The following is a 25,244-nucleotide window of genomic DNA, read 5'->3' as shown; positions in this document are numbered from 1 at the left end:
TTTTTAGCACCCTGCCCCTTCCTCTCCCCGCCTCCCTGCCCCACCGTGACTCCCTCCACGGGCCGCGGCTGAACATACATACATTATTCGGGTAATTTTTTGAGTGCAAGAAGCATTTCACATATTTATGCATAATTATGTTGTAATTTCACATAATTGTGCAACAGCAAATTACGCAAGTTTCACCCCTCCTCCCCTACATACTAATGAATTACATATGCACAGATCTTACTGTCACAGGATGGGACCTTATAGAACTGCAAATACTCATCACTTTTTGCCCATGCACCAACCTGTTTTCTAGGCGGTGATTCTCCTGTTACACACAGAAATCTGAATCCTGTAGTGATCACAGGAACCAATAGAGCTTCTACCAAAAGAGTACATTTCCACAGTTTTGTTTAACTTGCATTCCTTTTTTATTTAGGGTGTGTGAAGTACATTTTATATTCAGTGACATGCAGGTGAAATACCAGCAAAATAGTTGCAGAATATTCTATTCTTTTTAGCTACCTGTCTGACTCCCCTCCCACACTCACTGATCCTGCCTCATTGTACTTTTGAACCAAGTTCCCACACCCATTCATATACTTCCATTGTCTTAGCCTACGACCATGGCCACCTTGCTGATAGTGAAAAAGCTAATTTACAATTTAAAAATGTAAACAACATTAATTTTGCGTTGCTAACTGTAGGTCTTAAAATAATGTGTACAACATAAATGTGCACAAGTTTATCTTTCTGTAAAACCGAAAAATATTGTGAATTTCCATCTGCTGGTCTTGCTCACCACTGTATCTTTTCTTAGGTAATTCGATATAACCTTTCAAGGCTGTAGCATGTTAGCAGAAGTGAATATTTCTATTTCCTATTATGTGAAGTTTCTTTCACCATGACGCATGCAGGAAGAATGGTGTCACAATGTGAAATAAATTAATTCATGCAATGTTAATTTAACTTGGTGGAAAGATAGATAGTAATGAATGATTGCACAGTAGTTAATAATGTGTTTTGTATTTTAATGATATATATGTCCGGGTGGAAATCAATAGAATTGTTTCTTTTTTTTGTAAGATCTTGTTTAATAAATCTAGTGCTGACTAAATAATATGAATTTAAAATTGCCACAATTTGTTTTGTAAAACGTGTATCGACAGTATGCATAGACTCTGGTGGAGTTCTTTTTGTATCTGGGCTTTCATTCTGCTCTGTTGGTCTGTGCTGCTTTTTTCATTAGGAGCTATTTTTGCTAGACCACTTCATTTTAGTGAATATTTTGCATAATCACTTTAGTATTGCTTTGGAGCTCTACTGACTGCAGGCTCACTTGGCACGGTTGCACTGTTGGCTTATTTTAACTTTATGTCAAACTTGTTGGACAAGTGCACTATTTACGAGTTCTCTCTCTCACACTGTTATTTTTTCTTGGGCAGAGCATTTGTTACTTATTTTAAATGACCTAGTTCTTGGATTTAGTCATTTTAATCTGAATCGTGTATTGTTTCTTTAAACAATTTATGTATCTAGAGCATACAATTGATTTTCTGCATTGTACTATTTTTTTTGGCTCCATTAATACATCTAATGGAAAAAAGACCAAGTGAGAGCCTTTCGGTAAAAAAAATTTGCCATTGTTTTAAATCCACTTCGTCTGCCATTGATCTTGTGGAACACGCCCCGTTATAAGGAGAACACAAAATACCCTTACAATATTGTTTTCTTATTGTAATATTGTTTTCTTATTGTAATATTGTTTTGTTTGCTTTGCAGATTTTGAACTCTTCTTTTAGAGGAATTTCAGCTTGTTGTATGAGCAGGGAAGCCCTACTCATACAACAGGCTGAAATTACTAGAGCAACAAAACGCAGACTGAGTACACAGTGTTTGTTAACCTTCAGAATTAACAAAAAAATGGAACTCGGGCAGCTTTCTCAGCTGCAAGTCTCAGTTTGCCAAGGGTCCTAGAGAATGGTTTGTGGGCCAAAAGGAAATGTCTGACGTACCACTGGCAGGCCATGGGCCGTACATGGAGTACCACTGCTTTAAGACATGGATCATCACACATCAAAGACAAAAAGGAAATTATCTCAAAACGAAGGGATGCGTTTAATTAAATAATTCACAATCATATGGGTTTTCATGAATTTTCTCGATAACCAGTGACTGGGTTTGAACTAAGTTCCATCTTGTACTCACACTCTTGCTGGAATTCTGCTTTTCTCTCTCAATATGGGAGAAAGCTCGTGTTCTCCGCTCTCTCGTATCCTTCTTTGCAGCTGGGTGTCGAAGAGACTCTCTACTGCCCTGTATGGTGACTGTTCTTCTTGGTCTCATAGGTGGTATATCTGCAGAGGATGTGTCAGTCTGGTCTTCACGCAGCTCAGAGCTAGTTTCTTCACTCCCGGACTCTTCTTCCATCCCCTCTAGGTCCTCACCATCACTCTCCTTTGTTTTTGTTTTTGTAAAGAATGTAAGAAAAATGTTTGTTGGTTGATTTACAAACAGAAGCTTTTGTTCAAAATATCTTGCCTTCTGTCGGAAAGATTATTAACAGTCAACTTATATCATTAGTAAAAATCTACATACCTACCCAGAACACAACCCTTCACTGAGAACATCTTATGACCATGCGGATGGCATTACTATGGCATGTCAATAGGTTTCACACTTGACTGCAATTTCTGTCTCTTCTATCTTTCAAATTGGTCATTATTTGAATCATGTCAAATGTCTATTGAAACAATAGGTGTGCATATATTTGACTGAGCTAGTATGCATGTCGAATGAACAAGTTACTTACCTTTGGTAACTCCTCATCTTGTAGAGACTATCTAGCTGCAGATTCCTTGCCTTAGAATATTCCCCAGGGGTCAGACTGTATCTGGAATTTTTTAACGAGCAATACCTGTGTGTGCCGGTTGATGGTGGCATTGTTCGACTCTGCGTGCCATCATTGGTGTCCTTTGCGCCGGAATATATATATTTTGACACCACCCCAGCGTTTTGACGTCAGTTTCTTTTTGTGACTCTCCAGACCGGAAGTGTGGAACCATGAGGAACTATGACAACTGGTGTGCTAAGCTAGGATCCTAAAAAGAGATAACCCTTTACACTATAATTGGACCATGTTGGAGAGAATCCCCTGATGCTGTGCCCACTGGATCTTCAGGTCCCATTGTAGAGCCCGCATATGCCGTGGGCATGTGTTACAAGTAGGATGCAGAAGGCCTTGAGTCCCAGCAGCCTTAGAATCAGTCTCCCCAAATCCAGGATAGAGACTTAAACATCAGTATTATAGCTTGTATATCCCAGACTCACCACTTGGAAGGACAGGCCCCAAACTGCACTGTTTTCAGAACAGCTCAGACGAAGGGGAGCATCTGAGGAGGAGGGTGTGACTTTGGCATGTTGAGAGTGTACCCCGGCGAGTGCAGGAGGTCCACTGTAGTTTGGGGTGTGAGACTGCCTTGGGGGAACATCCTTTCCCCTGCAGTCAGAACAATGACCTGCCTTTACAACACAGCCACTGCCCTGACTGTGGAGTTACCACACATTTCTTTAACCTAAAAGTTATTAAAACAAATTGCTCTAGGGGGCACGTTGTTGGACTGATGTTGGATTTTAAGTCCAACACCTTCCCTACTGTTGCTTAGATTGGAGTCAGAATAGTAATTTCTACTAGTTTAAAGGCCTGCGCCCCCCTAAGGCAAGTTGTTGTTAACAACTTGCATGGTAAAGTAACACACGGTATTGTCGCAGTCAGGGTAGTGACTGCATTGTTAAGGCATGCGGGGCAAATGCATGCAGGATTCTGTCATACAACCCTGCTTTGGGTGAGCTTGCCTTCAACAGCCAATCATTGAGATTAGGAAAGACTGGCCCTCTTGTTCTCTGCTTGTACTGCAACCACCGCCATCACCTTGGTGAAGACTTGACGGGAGCTGGTAAGGCCAAATGGGACACCGGAAAACTGAAAGTGTTCTTGGCCCACTGTGAACCACAGGTAGAGTCTGTGCGCAGGCTGGAAGGGGATGTGAAAATATGTGTGTTGCAAGTTCAACAGTACAATCCAGTCTCCTGGGTCCAGGGAAGACCAAACATGAGCGATCATACGGGTTTTGCAATTCTCCTACTTGAGGAAGAGAAGAGAAGGCACAGGTCTAGTATAGGACAGAGGCCTCTGTCTTTCATCGGCACCAGAAAGTAGCAGGAACAGCAACCACCACCTAATTCTGATGTCTGCACCCTCTCTCTATGGCTCCTTTCACCAAGAGAGCCAACACTTCCTGACAGAGTAAGGAGAGATGGTTCTCCATCAGCCTGTTAGAAGGGGTGGTCACAAAGGGGAGGGTATCCCTTTTAGACGATCTGAAAAACCCAACAGTCAGACGATACTGACCTCCAGTGGTGCAGATGTTGGTGGATCCTGCCCCCTCCCTGGATGTCCATGATGGTTGGAGGGCAAACTAAAGGGGTTTGGAGGCTGCACGTGTGGGGAGACGAGGGACTGGCCCAACTTCTAGCTACCCTGTCCCACATGGTCTATGGGGAGCATGTCCTCTGCCACAATAAGGTTGTGAAACCTGCTCGCCGGGGTGGCTGGGAGAGTAGAGAAATGGTTAAAAATCCCTTCCATGAAAGGGGAGGAAATCGGACTGGGGCTGGCGAGGGGCCATAGAAAGGCCTAAAGACCTGGCTGTAGCCCTGCTTTCTTTAAAGCGATCCAGAGCCCACCTTCCTGCCAAACAAATGGGAGCCATCAAATGGCATGTCCATGAGGAAGGCCTGGACATCACCTGAAAAGCCAGTGATTCACAACCAGGCGTGGCGAGTAAGGGCCACCAACAAGTAAATCTCTTTTCCCAGCAAGTCTGTCGTATCCAACCCGGCAGAAGAGAACGTCCTCTTCCTGAAGGTATCCAGCCTCTTGGGTTCCAACTGTAGGGAAGGTGCCAAGGTTGATTTTGGAAGTGAAAGCCTGGAGCTTTCCGGGGTGGGGTGCTGAATGAGGAAACTGCGGTACCTGGGAAGGGTCAGTGATGGTAGATAATTGCCCGGTGGGCAAGAGCCCCTGTGCAGGGTTTGAACCACACCCTAAGCATGACGTCAGTGAGGGCTTCATTGTAAGGGAGAAGTGGTTTAGATGTGGTGACTCACAGTTGAAGAACTTCCATCAAGACATTTGTCTTGACTGCCACTAGGGGCAATTGAAGGTCCAGGACCTCAGCTGCCTTCCTCAACACAATAGTAAACGAGGTACCTTGCCCCATAGCCACGGTAGAAGGAGAGACCAGGCCAGTGTCTAATGAGGTGTCCAGACTACTAGCATTTGCCATATCCTCATACCTGATGTCCTCAGGGTCTTCTAAGGGCTGGTAACCATAAGGGTCCTCCAGTTCAGACACAGCTATATGCAAATCAGTCTTGACCCAGTGCCTCATGGGAACAGTTCAGCCCGAACTGCCAAGCCATGTCTTCCCTGGACCGGAAACAAGCATCCTGAGACCGGTTTCGGGCTAACAGCCCTCATCAGCCAGGCTAGCTTAAATCCAATGGCAAAGTGAGCAAGGGACCTACGTCTAGGCATACCCTGCCATCTTAGGGCAAACAAAGTAAACACAAGGAGATGATGGACGGAGTGCTGAAAATGTTCAGGGTTGGCAAAGTGAGCTAAAGAACGATGATGGATTCAACGCAGATCTCTGACTAGGGGTGAGTGTCTGAAAGGTTTCAGAAACTCAATATGAAATAAGCGAGTCCAAAACACCTGGAATTACTGTTAACACATCTGAAGTTAAATAGGCTTGGAGATGAATTATTGCATTTTTTTTGTTGCATTTATATATTCAAATGGATTTACAATAATGATGATGAACACCTCCAGTCACCATGCTTGATATCCCACAGTGTCCTTGTGTTTACAAAGAGCAACTCGATTTATAAAAACGGCCAATAAATCACACTACAGCAAAATGCAATGAGGTTCTGAAGCACAAAGCCCAAGCTTTATCAGCTCATACATGCCATGTATCACTCAAATGACATTGAACAATGCACAGGGCCAAGTTTTTCGATATTCTCATTATCCATTGATCAGAGCATGCGACCAGTCAGTGCCACACGATAGAGCCCCAGCTTCAGTCCAATTTCTGTCCCAAAATACACGATTCGGGCAACTACTCCTCCGAAAGCCTACCTCAGAAAAACAAATGGGGACTAGGGATTTAGGAGCCATTGTCGTCTGCATGTAGCTGGAAAAGAACAGTCAAGTAAATATTAGAAAAGGTATCATCATCTAGCCAATATGGAGTATTCACATTTAAGCACTTTTAATAGATATATTCCTCTGGGAATCAACAGAAAAGAGGGGTTCTCTAAATCTTCTGAACTTGAACTAAGTGTGATGTAAGTCATTCTTAAAATGTTACAGCTATCTAGAATGTCTGCAGGATTGATGTTTGTTTTGAATTATTATTGTTATAATGAAGGACTGAGAATAGAATAATAGTTTTTTGTTTTTTTTAAATGCATATATATATGTTTTTTTTAACTGTTGGAATTCTTTATTTTATCTTGTTTATATTATTAATACTGATATTGCATAACTGCTTTTAATGGTCAACCTGTTTATACCGAATGAAGAATTTTGAATCTGAATCTGAACTGGCAAGAACTTTACAATGAGCATTGCCCTTGGACCATGACAATTTAAGAATGTAGACCAACCAGATCCAACATGAGAACAATCGGTCATGTTTGCGATATATATAAAACTTTATAAATCAATAAATAAATCAATATGAAAAAACATAAATGCAGGGCTGGACCTCTCTCTTCTGTTTGAATATGATTTTTGCAGCATGACATATCGTAAGGGCAGCTAGCGAAAAGTGACAAACTACCCTGATCATAGTTTCAATGCCATCCTATGATAAATGTGATATATATCAACGGTATGAAGGGTATCAGTTCTGATGCCAACCTTATAATTTCTTCGAAAGATGCTCAAAACGTGATAAAATTTGACAAAATGACTATTTCTTCAATAAGAATATAGCTTCAGGCTGCATAATATATATGCCACATAATATTTATGCCACTTTCTCCTGCCATTTTAGATCTTTTTAAACTTTGCTATGAATGATATGTAATTAACAAACTGGCCTCGATAGCAGGCATGAAATTCAAATAACTGTAACCCAAAGACATTTTCAAAACCTATGTTTATATTAATCATCTAGCAACATTTCGTGGGCTACCATAACACTTATTAAAATAAGCTGGTACATTGGTTCGGTTTAAGCCCTCAATGATGACACCTCTATTACTATGTCCGTATCATAAAATTAGAAACAGAAAACTACAGTGTTAAATGCTCTGGCTGATGATGATAATAATAATTCCAAAAAGTCTTTCTCTAAAATTCAGCATCCCAACGCACATGCTCTCCAGTACTGAATGATGAATTACAAGACCTTTGATGTCTACAACAGAGTAACATGTATTACATTTTGCTGGAGAAAATATTAGTCAACTGCATATGATGCTAGTTCTCATTTTGAGGCCATTTCACACCCACCCATTCCCACTGCTCTGAGTAGGTGAAATATTCTGAGGAAAAAAGGTCGGGGTGCAGCTTTACTACATTACATGTCATTTCTATTTGACGCGAAGTTCGTGAATCGGGCTTACATCCTCTCTCAGAATAAGGTCATTACAAGCCTGCATTCCCTGTTGAAGCTTCTTCTGACCTCCACACTGAGGTTGAAGGTTGGTAAACATTCACCAGCTTCCTCCCAATTTGGTGGGAGTTTTCAATATTTAATTTCCCATGCTGCCCAATAATGTCCACATCATGACCGCTTACAAGTAGGTGAACCAGCCACAGCATTGCCTAAGAACATATGGCTGTTCTCAGTGTAAGACTACCCAATGTTTATGAAAAGTTCATAGGAGAACCTTGTGCTCACTGCTGTGTCACTAGACTCTGCCTCATAACTATTGTGCACTGTGTAACACCACCCAAGCATTCTTAACTTTATACTTTCAGTATATGTTTGTGGCCCTACCAAAATTCCAACCTTAAGTTTTTCTGTGGTAGGCATTGATGGCAGTTCTTTCACACACCATCAGATCTTGCCACACTCCTGAGGGCAACCATGGTTCAGGCAATAGAAAAAAAGTCATTCTGCCACCTTGGCCTAGAGCACACTCTGTCAACTCCAATGATTCAACTGTATGGCTAGGTGGGCAGTTGGAAATGTGCCATCACCACTGCATTCTTATAGCAGAGCAAGCTAAGAAACAAAATCCAACATACACGAGCATTCAAAAGCCTGCTTCTTCTTTGAGCCATATTACAGTACCTGGAACACTAAGTGCAAGACATCGGGTAATTAGTTAAGAGGGGTGAGAGCCCCACTCAAAGAATAAACACAGTCCTTGTCAAGGTAAATAACAAAAGTCACAAAATAAACCTGTGCTTAACTCTCTAGCAGCTTGACACAAAGCAGACAGGCTTAACTTAGAGGCAATTTGTTAAGTATTTCTGCAGCACTCAAACAGTAATAGAGTGAAAATATGACTCAAGAAAAATCCCAAACTAATTTAGAAAAAGAGAGTACATTTTAAGACATAAAATGACACCAAAATGACAAACACACAATAAGTTGAACTGGATTATTGCATTTTTAAGTTTCTAGTAAATAAAAATCACCAAGAAGCACAAAACGCCGATCATGGTTATCTGGTCACCCTGGACCGAGTCAAAGTCAAAAGTTCATGCTGACTGTGATGGAGGATGGGTAGTGCACATGGATCAGGTTCATCCCAATGGAAGTTTACCTTCTCATTCAGTCCAGTCCCACGTGAGGAGCCTTAGTCAGAGCTTCACATTGGCAGAGGCTGTGAGAAGATTGTTGTCAACGAGAAGAGCTGGGTGCGATCAGAGCTTCAAGTTGGCGGAAAATGCAGGAGGTCATTGGTAACGCGAAGAGCATGTCACATTTGAATCATCGCATTGGCAGTAGACATGAGCTGTAGTTTCTGATACAGAGGGCACAGAATCTCTAGACTTTCATCTGGAGCCCAATTCTTGCTCTTTGCAGGTTGGAGTACACTCTGAGACCAGCCAAGAGTCCAGGACTTGAGGAGATAAGACTTGGGGGTCAGACCTCACTCCAGCAGAGGCAGGTTCAGTTGGTGCTGGTCAGCTGAGCAGTTGCAGGGAAGGCTTCTGTGTGCCAGTTGTGTCCCTGTAGCTCAAATAGTAGGTCATCCAACAGATTCTTGGAGTTACTTCTGGAATTCTGGGTTCAAGGCAAGCATGTGCAGTCTTTGTTCTATGGAGAGAAGGGTATTCCTTCTTCTGAGTCTTCCACAGCTCCAGGAAGGTTCTGATTCTAGTTCTGAGGATGAGACTTTTGTACCCAGTGCAAGCTTGTGTGTGTGAGGGGGTGCAATCTCTGGCCTACCCTCTAAGTAGTTCAGGCCAATTGTTTGCCTTTCCCTGGGCTTGGCCCCAACCTGCCTAAGGGGACAAAGGCAAGGGCCGGCCTGGTGTCAGGCTACTTTGTGTCTGCTGTAGGCATGTTCCTTTGAAGTGTAATCAGGGCAGGGCACAACTCCTCAGTAATCCTGTAAGGAAGGCCCACTCCCTCTTCTCCTCCTTCCCCCGTTACTAAAAAAAAAATCCAACCAGACTTGCTCCTTCTCAGGAAATGCACCTCACATCTGGAATTCCCTACAGAGGGACCTTTGTTGCAGCCCTTCCTACCGTGGCTTCAAAGGAGACCTTAAATACCATCTCCTCAATACATACTGGAGTACATGATCCTTTCAGAACCTGATATCTTGTGGCACCTATTTCAGATCATCTCCCTCTGCTAATCTACCAGCCTTTTGTGTTCCTTGTGTTCTCCTTGGTGTTTACACCTGCCTTGCTCTCCATGGTCTACCATGTATTTTATGTTCTAATTATATTTCTGTAATTTTTGTGTGTTCTGCTAATCACTGTTTTGTTTTGCCTTTCTCCTGATTTGATGTTGGATATTCTCATATCCTTGATTGTATTTTGCAGGTATCCTTTGTTCCATTGACATTTGCCTTGCTCTCGCTCCTGTAAAGCGATCTGATACCTCTGGGTCTAGCCAGCGCTAAATCAACCTTTAAAATAAAATAAAATAAATAAAACACTCCGGCCCCTTTTGTCCACAGGAGTGCCATGATGAGTCATGTGACACTGGCAAAAATGCACATTTGGTTTAGGGAGAAAAATGCCAACTTTCTAAAAATGAAGACACAAAAGGGGGTACCTGGCTCCGTTACACCTATTACTTTAGAGCAACAAACAGAACAGTGTTTTTCCTTTTTGAATGGAATTTTTATTAAAAAATTATTTTTTTCTAAATTATTCTTGTTAGTTTTACCACAAAGAATTTAGTTGCATGAGAAGTGGGGAGACACACATTTTTCAAAATAACATACAAAACATCAAAAAATGCTTATGACAATTCACAATAGGAAACGTGCAGTACTTATATAAAAAGACATTTATATACAAAATTCAACATTTGCATCATAACATAGAAAGCTAAAGCAATCTTGTCGCTATCTTTTTTTTTTAGGCCAAACATGAGCCAGTCTGTGGGGCGTACTATTCAATACAATTCCCTCACATACTACAACAGACTTCTTCCAATTCCTCCGTGTTGAGAAATGCCGATGCGTATCAAGGCCCAGCCCACTGGTACTGGGACACTCCTCAGGGCTTCATACTAATGGTCAGCAATTTCTTGCAGAGGCGGGCCCCCCGAAGGGGGCTCAGGAGCCGGCGCCATAACCCGGCGTCGAGCCCCCAGGCAGGAGGGGGCAGGGGACGCAGTTTGGCATGAAAGCGGGGCTTGACGAACAAAAGACAGAGGAAGCCCCCAGGGTCCCCCATTCCCCCCGGCCAATAGGGGTGCAGGCGAGATTCAAACCCCCCAATGGTGGTGGGGGCCAAAGCATGATGGCAAGCTGGGGGGCATATAAGGGCTGCTCCCCCAGGTATGCTCCTATCTTCAAGGAGCGGGGAAGCAGCACAGCGTAAGCAGAGGATCTTGTGGGCGAGACGACAGGCAGCAACGACGCCGTGCAGCCCAACAAGCGTGAACCATGACTGGCGAGAGCACCAGCAACACCACCGGAGCCCACCCGGTGTGAACAGGACCACGCGGCAGCCAAGAAAGCGACCGGCGGGAGCCTACCCCGTGGCGCCACAAGAACGCCAGCGGCTCCACCGGAGCCCACCCAACATGTACAGAACCACGCGGCGATAGCGGGCGAGAAAGCGACTGGCGGGAGCCTACCCCGCGGCACCTTGAGCCCACCAGCAACACCACCGGAGCCCAGCCGGTGCGTGCAGGACCAACGCGGAGGCAGCGGCTGAGAAAGCGACTGGCGGGAGCCTACCCCGCGGTGCCTCGAGACCACCAGCGACACCACCGGAGCCCACCGGGGTGTGCGGGACCACGGGGCAGCGGAAGGCGCGACCGACACCGCAAGATCATCCGACACCACCGGAGCCCACCCGGGGAGTGAGGAACTGCAGGGAAAAGGACACCCGACACCACCGGAGCCCACCCGGTGAGTGCAGGACTGCAAGGAAAAGGACACCCGACACCACCGGAGCCTACCCGGTGACTATGGGACTGCGGCAGGAGCAGCGACGCGAGCGACCATCGGGAGCCTACCCACGGCGCCTCTGAGGTCGGCGACCGGAGCACAAGCACGACTGCCCCCACTCACCTCGTGGCGGCCGGCCCAAGCGAGGAGAGCAGCCGCAGAGCCCAGGAGGCTGGCGGGTGAGGCGGGAGGGCTGCCAGTGAGCAGGGACGCTTGGGACTGGGCAGAGGAGTGTCCCGCAACCCATGCAGGCGCTCCAGGCCGAGGAAGTGCAGGGAATAGCACCCTCTGGCCTGGGGATTGCAGGAGAAGCAACGCCAGGCGCCCTCTAGGGGAGAGGAGGGCGAATAACTTGGGGAGCTAACAAAAAAAAAAGAAGAAACAGCAAGCATAGATAGCAGCAAAGAGGCTATTTTGGTGCAGAACACAGCGGGAGCACCCCACCAGCAAGGACTGAAGGCAGGCAAGTTTAGTGCAAGGACATTGGCTGCAGCACCCTTCCCGGACCACACAGTTGGTGCATAGCAACAGCGGCAGCACCCCGCTCATGAGGAATGGCAAAAAAGGGGAACACGCGGCATGGCCAGGAAGACCTGAATGACCTGCTGAGGAGAATACGGGCAGCCTCGAAGATGCACGGGAACGACTGGCTGCAGCAACATATCGAACGCGACCCACGGGAGGGGACAAGCGAACAGCAGCGCAAGCACACCACCGGCAGCCAAGAGAAGTAGGAGGGCGCCAGCAAAATTCACGGATGCGGCAAAGACCACGGAGGTGCCGCAAAAGCGGACCCAGCCACCTGCAGCCAGCACGGCGGCGGTGGGCCCGGACCGGGGGAACAATGACACATCAACTAACAGTGAGCATATTAGAGCAATCATTCAGGAATGTTGCAGGACTATGGCACCACTTTTGTTAAAGGGTTGGGGGTGCAGGGCACAGGGACATCAGGAGCACAAGCGAGTGTAAGGCAGGGGTCCTTGCAGATAGAGGGAGCCACGGACCCACAGGGAAGGGAGGCCACAGGGTTACCTTGGCACCTGCTCAATGGCAGCGCCGGATAGGGGAACAGGCTGCAGCAAGTGCAGAAGGGGAGGTAGGGTCACCCACGGTGGCATGGGGGAACCCCCACCCCACGAGCATATGCCCCGTGGCAGTAGAGATACCCGAGGCTTACGCACGGCCCTCGCCGGGTCCGGCATCCATGACCACCAGGGCCACGGGTCTAGCCAGCCTCATACCCTTAGCAGTAAAGGAGAAAATCTGGAGGAAAGAGTTCATAGATATCTTTTACTTACTTGAAATACAGTTAGAGGGGCTAGATCTGACGACAAGCGACAAGAAAGAGGAAGATAGGAGGGAAAGGAGGAGAGAGCCCAAGGAACAGACATTCGACAACTGGTTAGACGCATTCAGGATCATGGCTTGCATCATAGTGGAAAAATTCCCGCGCTGCGCAGCCAACCTATGGCTTTACGAGGCAAACATACACAACGCACAGCGGCAGTTCCAAGGCAACGCATGGCTAGAATATGATAAGGGTTTCTGGCTAAAAATGCAGACACATCCGGAAATGGAGTGGAATGAGGAGGACGTCTCTGGGTTCATCCATAAGATGATGGTGGCGAAAGAGGTCAGGACATGGGGGGGAGGAGCAAGCATCCCTTTCGAGGGTCCTTTCAGAAGGGGAAAGGGAGGCCTTTTCAAAAGCACAAACACTTCGGCGCAGGGAAAGGAGCACACTCCAGCGGGCCACCGGCAATATGCTGGAAATTTGAGGCCAACGAATGTACATATGGGCAGCATGTAAATTGCAACACATGTGTTCAGCATGTGGGGTGGGGCACCCTGCTGCAGGTTGTGGGCCCAAAGACGACCCGAAGCGTGATAAAAGGGAGAAAAAGAAGCAATGAGGCAGGCAGAGAGGGCAGTGAGGGGATGGCGAGACAGGGAAGCACCCCGCTAACATGGTCCCCCAATAACACCCAAAGACTGCGCACGCTAGCCAACAGATACCATAATAAAACAGACGCAGAGATACTGGTGCACGGATTTGAGATAGGATTTTCCATCCCTTTCAGAGGCCCCTTGCCCCCAGCTGCGAGAGAAATCTGAAATCAGCAATGAAGCACCCAGGGGTAGTAAATAAAAAGATAGAGAAGGAGAAGCATTTAGGCAGGATCGAGGACCCCCTCCCAGCCATGAAAGGCTGGGATATGGTCATTTCACCACTAGGGGTGGTACCAAAAAAGGAACAAGGGCAATTTCGATTGATCCACCACTTATCATTCTCAGATGGCATGTCAGTAAACGATGGGATCGAGCCAGATGTGTGCTCGGTGAGCTACTCCACAATTGATGATGCAATAGACCTGATAAGGGCAACAGGCAGCGGGACTCTCATGACAAAGGCAGACATAGAGTCGGCGTTCCGCCTACACCCGGTTCACCCCGACAGCTTCCACCTATTAGGCTTCCAGTGGGAGGGACACTACTTTCATGACAAAGCAATGCCAATGGGATGTTCAGTGTCATGCGCATACTTTGAGATATTCAGCACATTCATTGAATGGGCACTGCATGATAGCCACCCTGCTGGCGGGAAACTGCATTACCTAGACGATTTCCTGTTCACAGGCCCAGCTGTGTCCCCTGAGTGCAAGGACACCCTGAGGGCATTCATTAAGCTAGCAGGCGAGCTAGGGATCCCTCTGTTCAGAGACAAGATGGAGGGACCAACCACAAAAATCACATTCCTGGGGATCGAGTTGGACTCGGTCGCCGGGACATCTAGGCTACCCCCGAGAAAGTAGAGGACATTAGGCAGGACATCGGGAGCCTATGCGGGCGCGAGAACGCCACACTGAGGAACATACAGCAGCTCATAGGAAAATCGCAACCAGGGTCATCCCAGCAGGCAAAGTGCTCGCTAGGCGGTTGACACAGCTGACACGCGGCCTCGCCCAGAAACACCACCACGTCCGGTTCGGGGCGGAAGTAAAAAGGGACCTGTTGATGTGGGATACCTTCCTGACAGACTTTAATGGTGTACTGAGACGGAGGGAAGGCTGGCTGACCAGTAAACAAATAGAGTTAAACACCGATGCGTCAGGGAGCACAGGGTTTAGTGCAATCTTGAAGGACAAGTGGAGCGCAGGACAGTGGCCCAGCAGCTGACAAAGGCAAGGCATAATGGGCAACATAACATTTTTGGAGCTCTTCCCTATCATAGTGGCGCTGGTAATTTGGAAAAAGGAACTCCGAGCCATGAAGTTGACTCTATGGTCTGACAGCAAGGGCGTAGTGCAGGCTATTAACAAAGGGTCAGCCAGATGCCCAGACACACAGACTAATGCGATGTCTAGTTACCTTACAGCTGGAGGGCAACATAGAACTACGAGCAAGGCACATACCAGGGGTGGAGAACGAAAGAGCAGACGCCCTATCCAGAGCCAAGATGAGCAAATTCAGGGAACTGGCGCCCAGGGCAGGGACAAGCATGACCCCGTTTCCAACGCAGCTGTGGGAACTGGCAGGGTAGACCTTTCACAATTGATCGTACATGTGCTCGCCCCGGCCGCAGCGAAACAGTACAGTAAATATGTAGCGACGGTGATGAGAGTGGGGGGAATCCAATCCCTGGCTAACGAGGGAGACACACGCAGGGTGCAGAGCAGTTCATTGTCTGGGCCTCCGAGGGCAAGAGATCTAGGTCTTGGGTGCCGGCCCACCTGGCTGCTGTGGTGCACCACGCAAAGTTAGAAACAGGACATAACCCAACTGGATCCCACTACATCAGGACAGCAATGAAGGGCTGGAAAAGGAAGGAAGGCAAAAAGGTGGACACAAGGCGCCCAATGGATTTTGAAAAGTTGGGGGCGCTGCTGGGCCCATTGGAGGGCATAGCGGCAGACAGATACAAGCTTCTGCTCTTCAGGCCGGCGTTTACCACGGCCTTCTTTGGGGCATTCCGCATCAGCGAGCTAGTGGCCTCAGCCAGGGAGGGCCAGGCCGAGCACTGCATACAGGCCAGCGACGTAACCCCCAAGGCAAAGGGAGTGGAGATGGTGCTACGGCGGTCGAAAACAGACCAAGCTGGCAAGGGGACCATAGTCAGGTTACAATGCATCCAAGACCAGAGACACTGCGTGGTATGCTGTCTGTTCGCCTTCATGACCATACGACCAACAGGGGAGTGCCCCCTGTTCAAACACAAAGACGGAACCCAGCTGAGCAAGTTTCAGTTCACAACAGTGATGCGCCTCACACTTAGCAGGGCAGGCCTGCCCCCGAGGGGCTTTGGGTCCCATTCATTCCGGATAGGGGCAGCCACAACTGCAGCACAGCACGGGATGAGCGAGGCAGGAATACAGGCGGTAGGGAGGTGGCGCTCGCACGCATACAAAACAAACGTGAGGCCACAGCTGCTATCACCGGAGGGCACACGGGGAAAGCGAGGGAGTGACCAGACGTTTTTGCTATTGCTTCAACAGGAAAAGACCACACCTGGTATGGGTGGTGGCCCACTCATTTATCAGACGGATGGATGCCTGGTGGAAAAGCACGGGCCGCACACTCAGGGACAGACCAGGGCACACATGCATCCGATGGTTCGGCCGGTCTGGCATGCGATGGGAGCAGCTGTCGGCGACCCTCGAGGGCCTACGGGAGGAAGCAGGGCAGCACCCGTACATTCTGATCATACACCTCGGGGGGAACAACTTGGCCGGTATCGGGTGGAGAGCCCTCCTCCTCGGGATACAAAAAGACCTCATAGAGACGTCCAGGGCATTCGGACGCACAACAATAATCTGGTCCAAGCTGATCAGCAGAAAGGAATGGCATGGAGCGGAATCTTACAAAGGGGTTGAGAACTCGAGAAAAAAGTTAAACCTCACAGTGAGCAAGTTCTGCAGGGCAAACGGGCTGGGGTCAATCAGGCATGGGCTGATACACACGGGCCGCCCGGAATACTACGCTAGCGATGGGGTGCACCTCTCTGAGGAGGGCATGGGAATGTTCTGGAGCAACCTGTGGGGCACCATAGTGTTGACAGGTTGTCAATAACAAGTCAGGACGTAGTGAGGGGAGCTGCAGGAAGACGGCTGCCTCCCTGACGGAATGGAGAAGGACTACGCTGAGAACGGTTGGTACGGAGGCACACCGGAGGATGGTGCGCCAGAATAGGTTCACTCACCTTCAGATGCCGCACGGCTGGGTGAGGTGGCCTAAGGACAGTGACTCTGGGATGCCTCACGGCTGGGTTACATGGCTACCAAAGGAAGGGGTAGCAAACAGAGACGGTGCTCGCAGCCCAGCCCCCGCCGGATGGCAGGGCACAACAAAGTCAGGCAAGGTAGCGAGGTGGCCTAACTCTGGGACAAAGGCTTCACCCTTCCCGCACCAATGAGGTGCAAGAAAATTCCAACCTACAAAAGAACCGGCCCGGAAGGGCCAAGAGACAATATCAAGGAAATGTATAATGAAATAACATGCGAAATGCGAAAGATATACATGTTTCCTTGTAACCCTAATAAACTGCGGCCAACAAATAACCACCACGAGACGAAAAAGTGTAGTAGCTTTCTTGGCGAGAGGGGAAGTACTGAAAGGAAATGTGATAGCAAATGCATGTAGGAGTGGGGCAGAGTGTGGGGGTTATTGTTTCCGAACTGAGCTGCTGCTCTAACTCGTATTTCCAAATTGACTCTCACCCGGTAGTGGGTGAGATCTGTTGCTATGATGCTGCCAGAGTGAGATCATTTAGAAATAATTTAAGGTTGTGTGTTACAGTTGGATGAAGAGTTTGCCAAAACCATGACAGGCCAATTTCCGGCTGACTTCTACATTGTCAGTCTTGAGAAATTGGTAGCCCTTATAAGTAACATCCACAGCTTTAGTCATTTCAATGCGGAATTAGCATGGTAGATATTTATATATACAATATTGAATAGCTCTCCCTCGTGGAGTTGCTTTTAACCTCCTGTGCAGTTTCCACAACCCTTTCCTTCTACTGTCTCATAAACTAAACCGCGTAGGTTCAGGCAGGGTTACATTTCAGTTTATCAAGTGACGCACAAAAACAGTATAGTAGGAAGAGTCGCTCCTTCAATGACACTATTTAAGGGCACGTCTGCACATCAGCTGATTTCTTCTGCCTGTCCACTTCCCTGGGTCGCAGTAATAATAGCGGCGGGGAGGACGCGCGCTATTGCTGCGGGCATCTTGTACAAGGTTATTGCTGCATTTACTTTGACAGAAAAAGGCGCCCCTGCTCTGGCTCCAAATACCAAATATGGGAATGTGAGTATTTCTGGCCCTATCGTAGAGGGAGGGCGGGAGTCTTCAATTGCTTTGTTAAAAGAATGTGCATTCAACATATCTATATTTTAGGTGCCATCACATTAATTTGGTTTTCTAAATATGAAGTTCTCCTACATATGCACCACCTAAACATGTTTGCAATGAGGGCCTGACTATAAAAAGCTCTGGGAGCAACACAACAAAGTGGTTTTTACCGACAGGAGGCTAGGAACGGGCGTTTTCCGCTTAGGCTCAGGAGGGTCAATCACAACGCTGCATTGCAGTGTTGTGATTGGCTATGGGAGGCCTGGATGCTTTCTGGCTCTGGGACTCACCAAAGAAGCTGAGGAGAAATGCTGCCAGCAGAAGAGGTAAGTGGTATTTTTTTTGTCCCCAACGCCACTCCCCCTGACCCCGCCCCTCCACCCTCATTCTCTGCCAGCTGCTACAGGCTACAGCCTACTAGTAGTATTTAATTTACAGACTCTAGGTACTTGTAGTACAATATACTAGGGACTTATAAGTAAAGTAAATGAACCAATCTGCTCTATATCAATTTTACCTTGTTAAAGGAGGGAGATCACAAGCAAGTTAACCACTACTTAGAAGAAGAACAAGTGTGCAGAGTCCTACAAGACAACAACAACAGGTTCAACAAAGAAAAGCAAAAATATAGGGGTGACCTTGCAGAAATGGTGAGGTCTAACACCAAAATATTACTTTACCTACTGTGCAAATATGAAGGAGAAGACAACTTCCAACTTCTATTAGGTACGCAATCTTTTATCACTGGAGGGCTCTTGCCTCAAAGTCACTGGCAAAGATAAGAATTGTGACAAAGAAGAGGAGCAAGTGGTAATGGACCTCCAAGTATTGACCAAAATCTATTGACTTGATCAGACTTTTAAACTAGACCACATAAGTTTAACATGACTGGAGTTCACTGCACCATTTTAGTTTGTCTAAGCCATTAATGTTATCAAAAGTGATGACAATATAACCTCCAAATGAACATCAGAATTATAGTACATCCATGTGAGGTAAACCATACTTCTGAAATGTTACACTTGAAATGCATATTTATTTGCCTCTTAGTATTGCTTGTTGCGCGGTTCTTAGTTAGATGAAAACAAGATAAACATAAAGGTTCAAGCTTCCGTCTGGCAGAGCTGTAATTTCACCAAATGTATGGAGTTAGTAGAATTGACATTTCATGATCATTATGGAACCTAACAGGACATGACATCAAAAAAACTCTGACCTAGGGGAAAGGTTCTTTTTTCAAGCAAACTGTGTCCTGTACTAGCAAGTGCTAAATGTATACTTACCTCAAAAACACCTTGAATTGCACATGTTTTAATGCATTTCACTCATTTTGCAGATAGCAACATGGAGTAGTAATTACATGGCAAAACCAAAGGGGATGATGGACTGAGTGTTGAACATTGCAAGCACTCACCCCCAGTCAACTGATCTTAATCCATCTTCATTCTTTAGCTCACTCCGCCACCCCAGTTAAGACATGGCCATATGCAAATCAGTCTGACCCTGTGCCTCATGGGAACAGTCCAGCTCGAGCTGCCATGCCATGTCTTCCCTGGACCGGAAACAAGCATCCTGGGACTGGTTTAAGGTTCATATCCCTCATCAGCCAGGCTATCTTGACATGATGGGAGGCCCACCACTGTTCCCTGCCCGTGGCGTGTTTTCAAAATGCAAATTCATACTACCAAAATAACAAGTTTTGATAGGCCTAAACCCTCCATTTAAATTGTTGTAAAGTGCATTATTAGTAGTGATAAGTAGTACCATACCACTAGTAGTAAGGCCACAAACACAATAAAAGGATGAGTCAAGGTCTCAATAAATTATTCCCTTGCTCAACCCTTTAGTAGCTGGCAATGGGCAGGCAGGCATAACTTAGGAGACAGGTGTGTAAAGCATTTACAAACACCAATACAATAAATATGTAAGAGACCACTCACAATAGAAATCCAACTCCAATTCATGACAATGGCTTATAATTTACTGAACAGACAGACCCCAAAATGACAAAACCCAATGTAGGGAACCAGAGATATGAATTTTTAAAGAATAAAAGTAAAACAAGCGCTTAGAAGTAAATAGCACCCAATGGGTTTGAAAAGGTTGTGCTGGACCGGAAAAAGTCAAGAGTTCTTTACTCTTACTTCCAGAAGTGTTTTTGATGCAGGAAAGAGGTCCATTGCACCAGTCCAGGGTTCAGAGGCTCTGGTTTTCCTTGTGGGGTCTGGAACTAAATGTAAATGTAAATGTCATGGTACTTATAGAGCGCACTGTCACCAGACGGTCACCTTGCGGTGTCGCCTTTTCGGCTTCCTGGCGCTGATACTCAAACCGCTGTGGAACCCCTCCTGGCTTTCCCTGTGGAGTGTCCACTCCTGGGCACCCCCAGGGTGAAGCCAGGCATCCTTAGCGCTGTTGGGGCCGGTGTGGAGGCTAAGCAAGCTATTGCCCAGAGTTGCAGCGTGGGGCCCGTGATTAGAATAGGCACCGAGACGAGAATTAACAGGTCCGAGGAAATTAAGCCAGAGACCCCGCCGAGGCAGGAATCGAACCCTGGTCCCTGGCCAGAACTCTGCATCAGGGTCTGCCTCTCTAACCATTGAACCACACTCCTCCACACTAAAACTCCCACAATGCACCTGGTCAACTTATGGTTTTTTTAAGTTGCGCCAAACTTCGGGAATCTTTTCCTGAAGCTCCTCCTTGAGGGGTCAAAGTGTCCACAACACCAATTCAAGAGTGTAGAATCTCTGAGATGGTCATTGGGATGTTGAGACTACAATTTCTACAACGCATCTGTCCAACTTCTTAAAAAACCCACTGTACACACTCCACGATAGGGACTTCTTGGTAGAGCCAATGCAGGTGAGCTCAGTTAACCTGTAGCTTACAGGGAGTCCACTCCTTAATCCTTCTTAAAGCAAGGCAAAATGCTTAGGGCTGTAGTTTGAAGTGTGCAGCAGATGCAGTCCTTCAGAGTGAAGTCATTTGGTGTGCAGGCCAGGGTTCCAGCAGAGCAGTCCTTCTTCTCCTTGTAGTTTCAGGTAGCAGATCGAAGCCACCCCAGACCAATGGGATAACGGGTGCAACCTAGGTGTAGGACCACTTCCTCCAAAGTGTGGCATATTCTTGTCCCAGAAAGCACCATTCTCTCAAAATCCAACACAGAGAAAATCTCCCCTTTGGGGTAAGATCTGGCTAAACCAACCCACTGGTGTGGCTAAGTTTCACTAGCACACCCCCTGACTAATCTAATTATCGAGGCTCCTGTGTGGCTGGGGGTGCAGGATGTAGGGGGGTCAGTTCTGTGCTGGTCCCAAACTGTCATTCTCCCTTTGAAGACCAGTTTGACTGCCCCCATCCTCTTCCTGCCTTTTGGCTTTTGCAGCTAAAGTTCTCCATCCACAAGAAATCCATTGTCTACTCTGACAGGACATGACACCTCAGCAAGCAGCTCCGGCTCAGCCTCGAAAAGGCTGGCCAATCAAGAGAGGGCAGCTTGAAAAATGCATTTTGGCTCCCAGAAAATGTATAGTTATTACAAATCTAACATTGGCAAGTTGTTGGATTTATCTTAACTATTAATTAGATACCTTGAAGTATTTTTCTAGGTGGCTCCTGTTAATATGTATACTTAAATGAAATATCCCAATGTGAGCAAATGGAGCCATTCACTATAATGGGTAAAACCCGAATTGGCAGTTTCCCCCTCACCAGGGCTTATAAAACATCTTTAATACTGCCCCTGCTTATAGTTGCAAGACACCCTACCTATGAGGCACCTGGGGGAGACCTTAAGGGTGACATAGGTAAAAATAAGGTAGTTTGATACTTTGGAAGTACCTTTAATTCCAAAGTCGAATTTGCATATTATTAAAATTGTAAAGCAGCCTGCAAGGCAGGGTTGACTTTTAAAATGACAGCAAGTAACACGGTAGTGCGTACTCTAGTAAATCTACTGAGCCTCTAAACCTCCCTGCCCTATTATCTACTAGGGACTTATAGATAGATTGAATCCCCCTTGCCTTATTATATACTAGGGACTTACAGGGGTCTGTCATTGCCAATTGTAACTATACCAAACCATGTACTTTTAATCAAAGCACAGGCGCTGGGTCTGGTTAACAGAGCCCAGGGGACAATCAGAGTCGGAAAACTAGCACCTAGTCAGAAATTGGGGCAAAAAGAGTGGGGGCACTGCAAGTAGGTCCTGATTTCTCACATGAATATTAAAAAAGTCCCCCCGAGGTAGTTCTTACTGTCCATAAGGCAAGATGCATGGTATTTAAAAGTAGGACATGTAAAAACAGATTTGGAGAACAGTCTCAAATATTTTAGAAAAGGTACTTTTAGAATGTTACCTGTTCACTGCCTAAAGCATCTAAAACCCATTTGCATGAGCTTATGGATGTCACCTTGGGGCTGACAAGCTCCCGGAACTGCGACACAGGCCTTCTATGTAGGGAGGTGTTAGACCTGGCATCTTTGGCGTGGTTTCCCCCGATCTTTTTGCCTCTACCTCCTGTATTGTTGATGCTGTGCTGGATTTCGTTTTTCAGGTTTAGATGCTTTGGGCACTTTGCCACTGCTGTTCAGTGTCAAAGTGAAAGTGCTTCCTGTGTAAATTGTTATTGTGATTGGTTATCCATGATTGGCATATTTGTGTCACCAAGAAGTCCCTAGTAAAGTGCACTGAGTGTGCCAGGACTGGTGATAACAAATGCTGCAGCACTGATTGTGCCACCCACATGAGTATCCGTAAAATGGTGTCTCAGGCCTGCCACTGCAGTGCCTGTGTGCAGTCTGTGAACTGCCATGTCCTCCTGGTCAGTGTCCCCACTGGCCAGGCCTAACCCTTCCCTTTCAGTACACATTGGTCACCGCTATGGAAGACCCAAGGTACCCCCTTGGGCAGGGTGCAGTGTATGTGAAAGGTAGAGCATGTACTAGTGCAGGTGGCATGCTCTGGTAGTGAATTACAGCCAATTCAGTTTTTCACTATTGTAAGGCTATCTTGCCCCATAGGCTATCATGGGGAATGCTTGCTATCGTGGCTACCAGCATTTTCTCCCATAGGAGCAAGATAGGACATAAAAGTCTGGTGTCCCTGAACTCGGAATTTAAAAACACATCTTTTAGGAAAGGTTGTTTTTAAATCCTGTGTTTGAGAACAGCACTTTTAGAAAGTTTCTGTTCTCTTGTCTGACCTTTCTGTGTGCCTTGGCCTGCTTGTGGATTGACTGTCTGGTTTGAGAGTGACAGAGGCTGGGAGCCCCCAGGAGGCTAGCTGAGTCAGCCCGAGGCTGAATGACTGCGTCTGCATCTTGAGTGGTGGGAGGGGATAGCACCTGGGCCTGAATAGAGCTGTGCCTGTCTCCCACAATGCTGGCTCCACCTCCTACTGGGCGGCTGACGACCCTGCCCCTCTCCCTGAAAAGGAAAGGAGAGGCCAGGAAAACAAAGTGCTCAAGGAACACCCAGAACTGGTTCAGACCGGGCTCAGAGCCCTCCTGCACAAAGGGATCAAAGACTTTTAGGGGTATAAGTACAGGACCCCTGACTACAGAAAATTAGATCATCCTGGAATCAAGAAGGAACCTCTGCCAAGCAGAAATCTGAAACTGAAGAAGGAAGACTGGACTGACCTGCTGTTGATTTGCTGCCAAGGAGAGAGGAAGGACTTTGCTTTGTGCTGTGTCTCCTTGCTTGAAGGAATCTCCAAGGGCCTGAGAAGAGCTAGCTCCCTGTTAAGAAGTCCCAGGAACAAAAGGACTTCACCCCCAGCTTCCCTGAACTCTGCTGAGAGAGTTCTGTCCTTCCTAGAGTGCTTGGGCCAGTTGTGGTGCCTCTGGAAGTTGTACCTGTGTTGGGAAGCTGGAAACCTAGATTTTAAGGACTTTCTGCAAGTTTTATCTCATTGCTCGCTTGCTGAGCGCATCCCCGTCAGTGCGAGGAAATTCCCGCCACTTCGAAGGCCGAGATCGCCACAGCGCCTGTTGCCGCTGCCAGAGTCGTCGCATCCTTCGTTTGCGGGACGCACCAGTCCGGTGCGGGAAGATTACCATTGCTGTGAGTCTCGTCGCAGAGCCTGTTGTCACTGGGTGCGATCGTCACACCGCTTGCTTGTGGACCGCATCACGTCGCTGCGAACATCGACGCAGAGCCATCGCGTCAAGGAACTGCGAGAAGAGGATCGCTGCTGGACTGCGCATCGTCGCCCCGGAGATCGTCGCAGCCCCCAAAGATCATCGCATTGTGCCTTTTTTGAGCTTTTTCACTACGGAACCTCTGCACCGGAATCCATACAAGGAATTGCCTACCTCCCCATACAGACCGGATTCGTTGCAACACCCCCGCTACATCGAGCGGGGTTGTCGCATCGCCTCCCCAAGGTCTGAGGAGTGACGCATCGCTTGTTTTCCACCGCATCAGCTTCTGTTTTGGAACTTTGTCGCCTTTAAAGGTACTGTTGGCTAAACATGACGCAACTGTGAACTTTTCACACAACTGTGGATTATTTTAACGCAACCTTAAGAACTCTTTTGCAACCATAATCTTGTACTGTGTATGTTGAATTTTTGTCGTTTTGGTCTTGTGTAATTTAGATTAAAATACCTTTATTTTTCTAAACTGTTGTGGAGTCAGTTTGTGGTGTTTTCACTGTGTTACTGTGAGTGTTGGTACAAATACTTTACACATTGCCTTTGATAAGCCTTGACTGCTCGTGCCAAGCTACCAAGGGGGTGAGCAAGGGTTATCTAAGAGTTTTTCCTCCTTACCCTGACTAGAAGCAAGGGTCCCTATTTAGACAGTGGGACCTACCTCTGCCAACTAGAGACCCCCAGTTCTAACAGGAGGTGTTTTGTTACTTTGGGAGGATGAACAATTGAGTTGTGCTTGGGAATGTATTTAACTTCAAGAAACCTATTCTTCACAGAAATGTGATTTTTAACACCTGGGCCTGCCACCTCCTTTGTCCCTCTAGGCAGTTGGACACCAATCACTGTGGGAGAATAGCTGCCCCTAAAACTGGTTTGGAGTGACCTCAGAGACGGCATTGCTCATTTCCCTGGACACATCTCTGGGGTGGGAACAGGAGTACTGTACATGATAAGAAATGTTCTGGCTTCTTGGTGTTAGGCAGAGAGGGGAACTGTGGGACTGTTTGTAGTGGGGCACCCAGGAGCTGCTACAAAAGTGAGAAGGGTAACCCAGGTGAACTTTTTTCT

At 47.0% G+C, this 25,244-nt stretch overlaps 1 protein-coding gene across 5 annotated transcripts in view; it reads right to left on the bottom strand.

Annotated features, from left to right (window-relative positions):
• SFMBT2 (Scm like with four mbt domains 2) overlaps positions 1-25,244 on the bottom strand; it is a 1,092,424-nt gene that overhangs the window by 35,593 nt on the left and 1,031,587 nt on the right. For all 5 annotated transcript variants that reach the window (XM_078677113.1, XM_078677108.1, XM_078677111.1 and 2 more), the window contains one exon: positions 2,197-2,445. In XM_078677113.1, the coding sequence (XP_078533239.1) occupies positions 2,197-2,445 (249 nt within the window). The remainder of the gene's footprint in view (positions 1-2,196; positions 2,446-25,244) is intronic.

The sequence above is a fragment of the Lissotriton helveticus genome, chromosome 1_1, assembly GCF_964261635.1.
Source record: "Lissotriton helveticus chromosome 1_1, aLisHel1.1, whole genome shotgun sequence".
NCBI lineage: Eukaryota > Metazoa > Chordata > Amphibia > Caudata > Salamandridae > Lissotriton > Lissotriton helveticus.
Note: the sequence above shows the minus strand (reverse complement) of the source record. Positions and strands in the feature narration are given on the sequence as shown.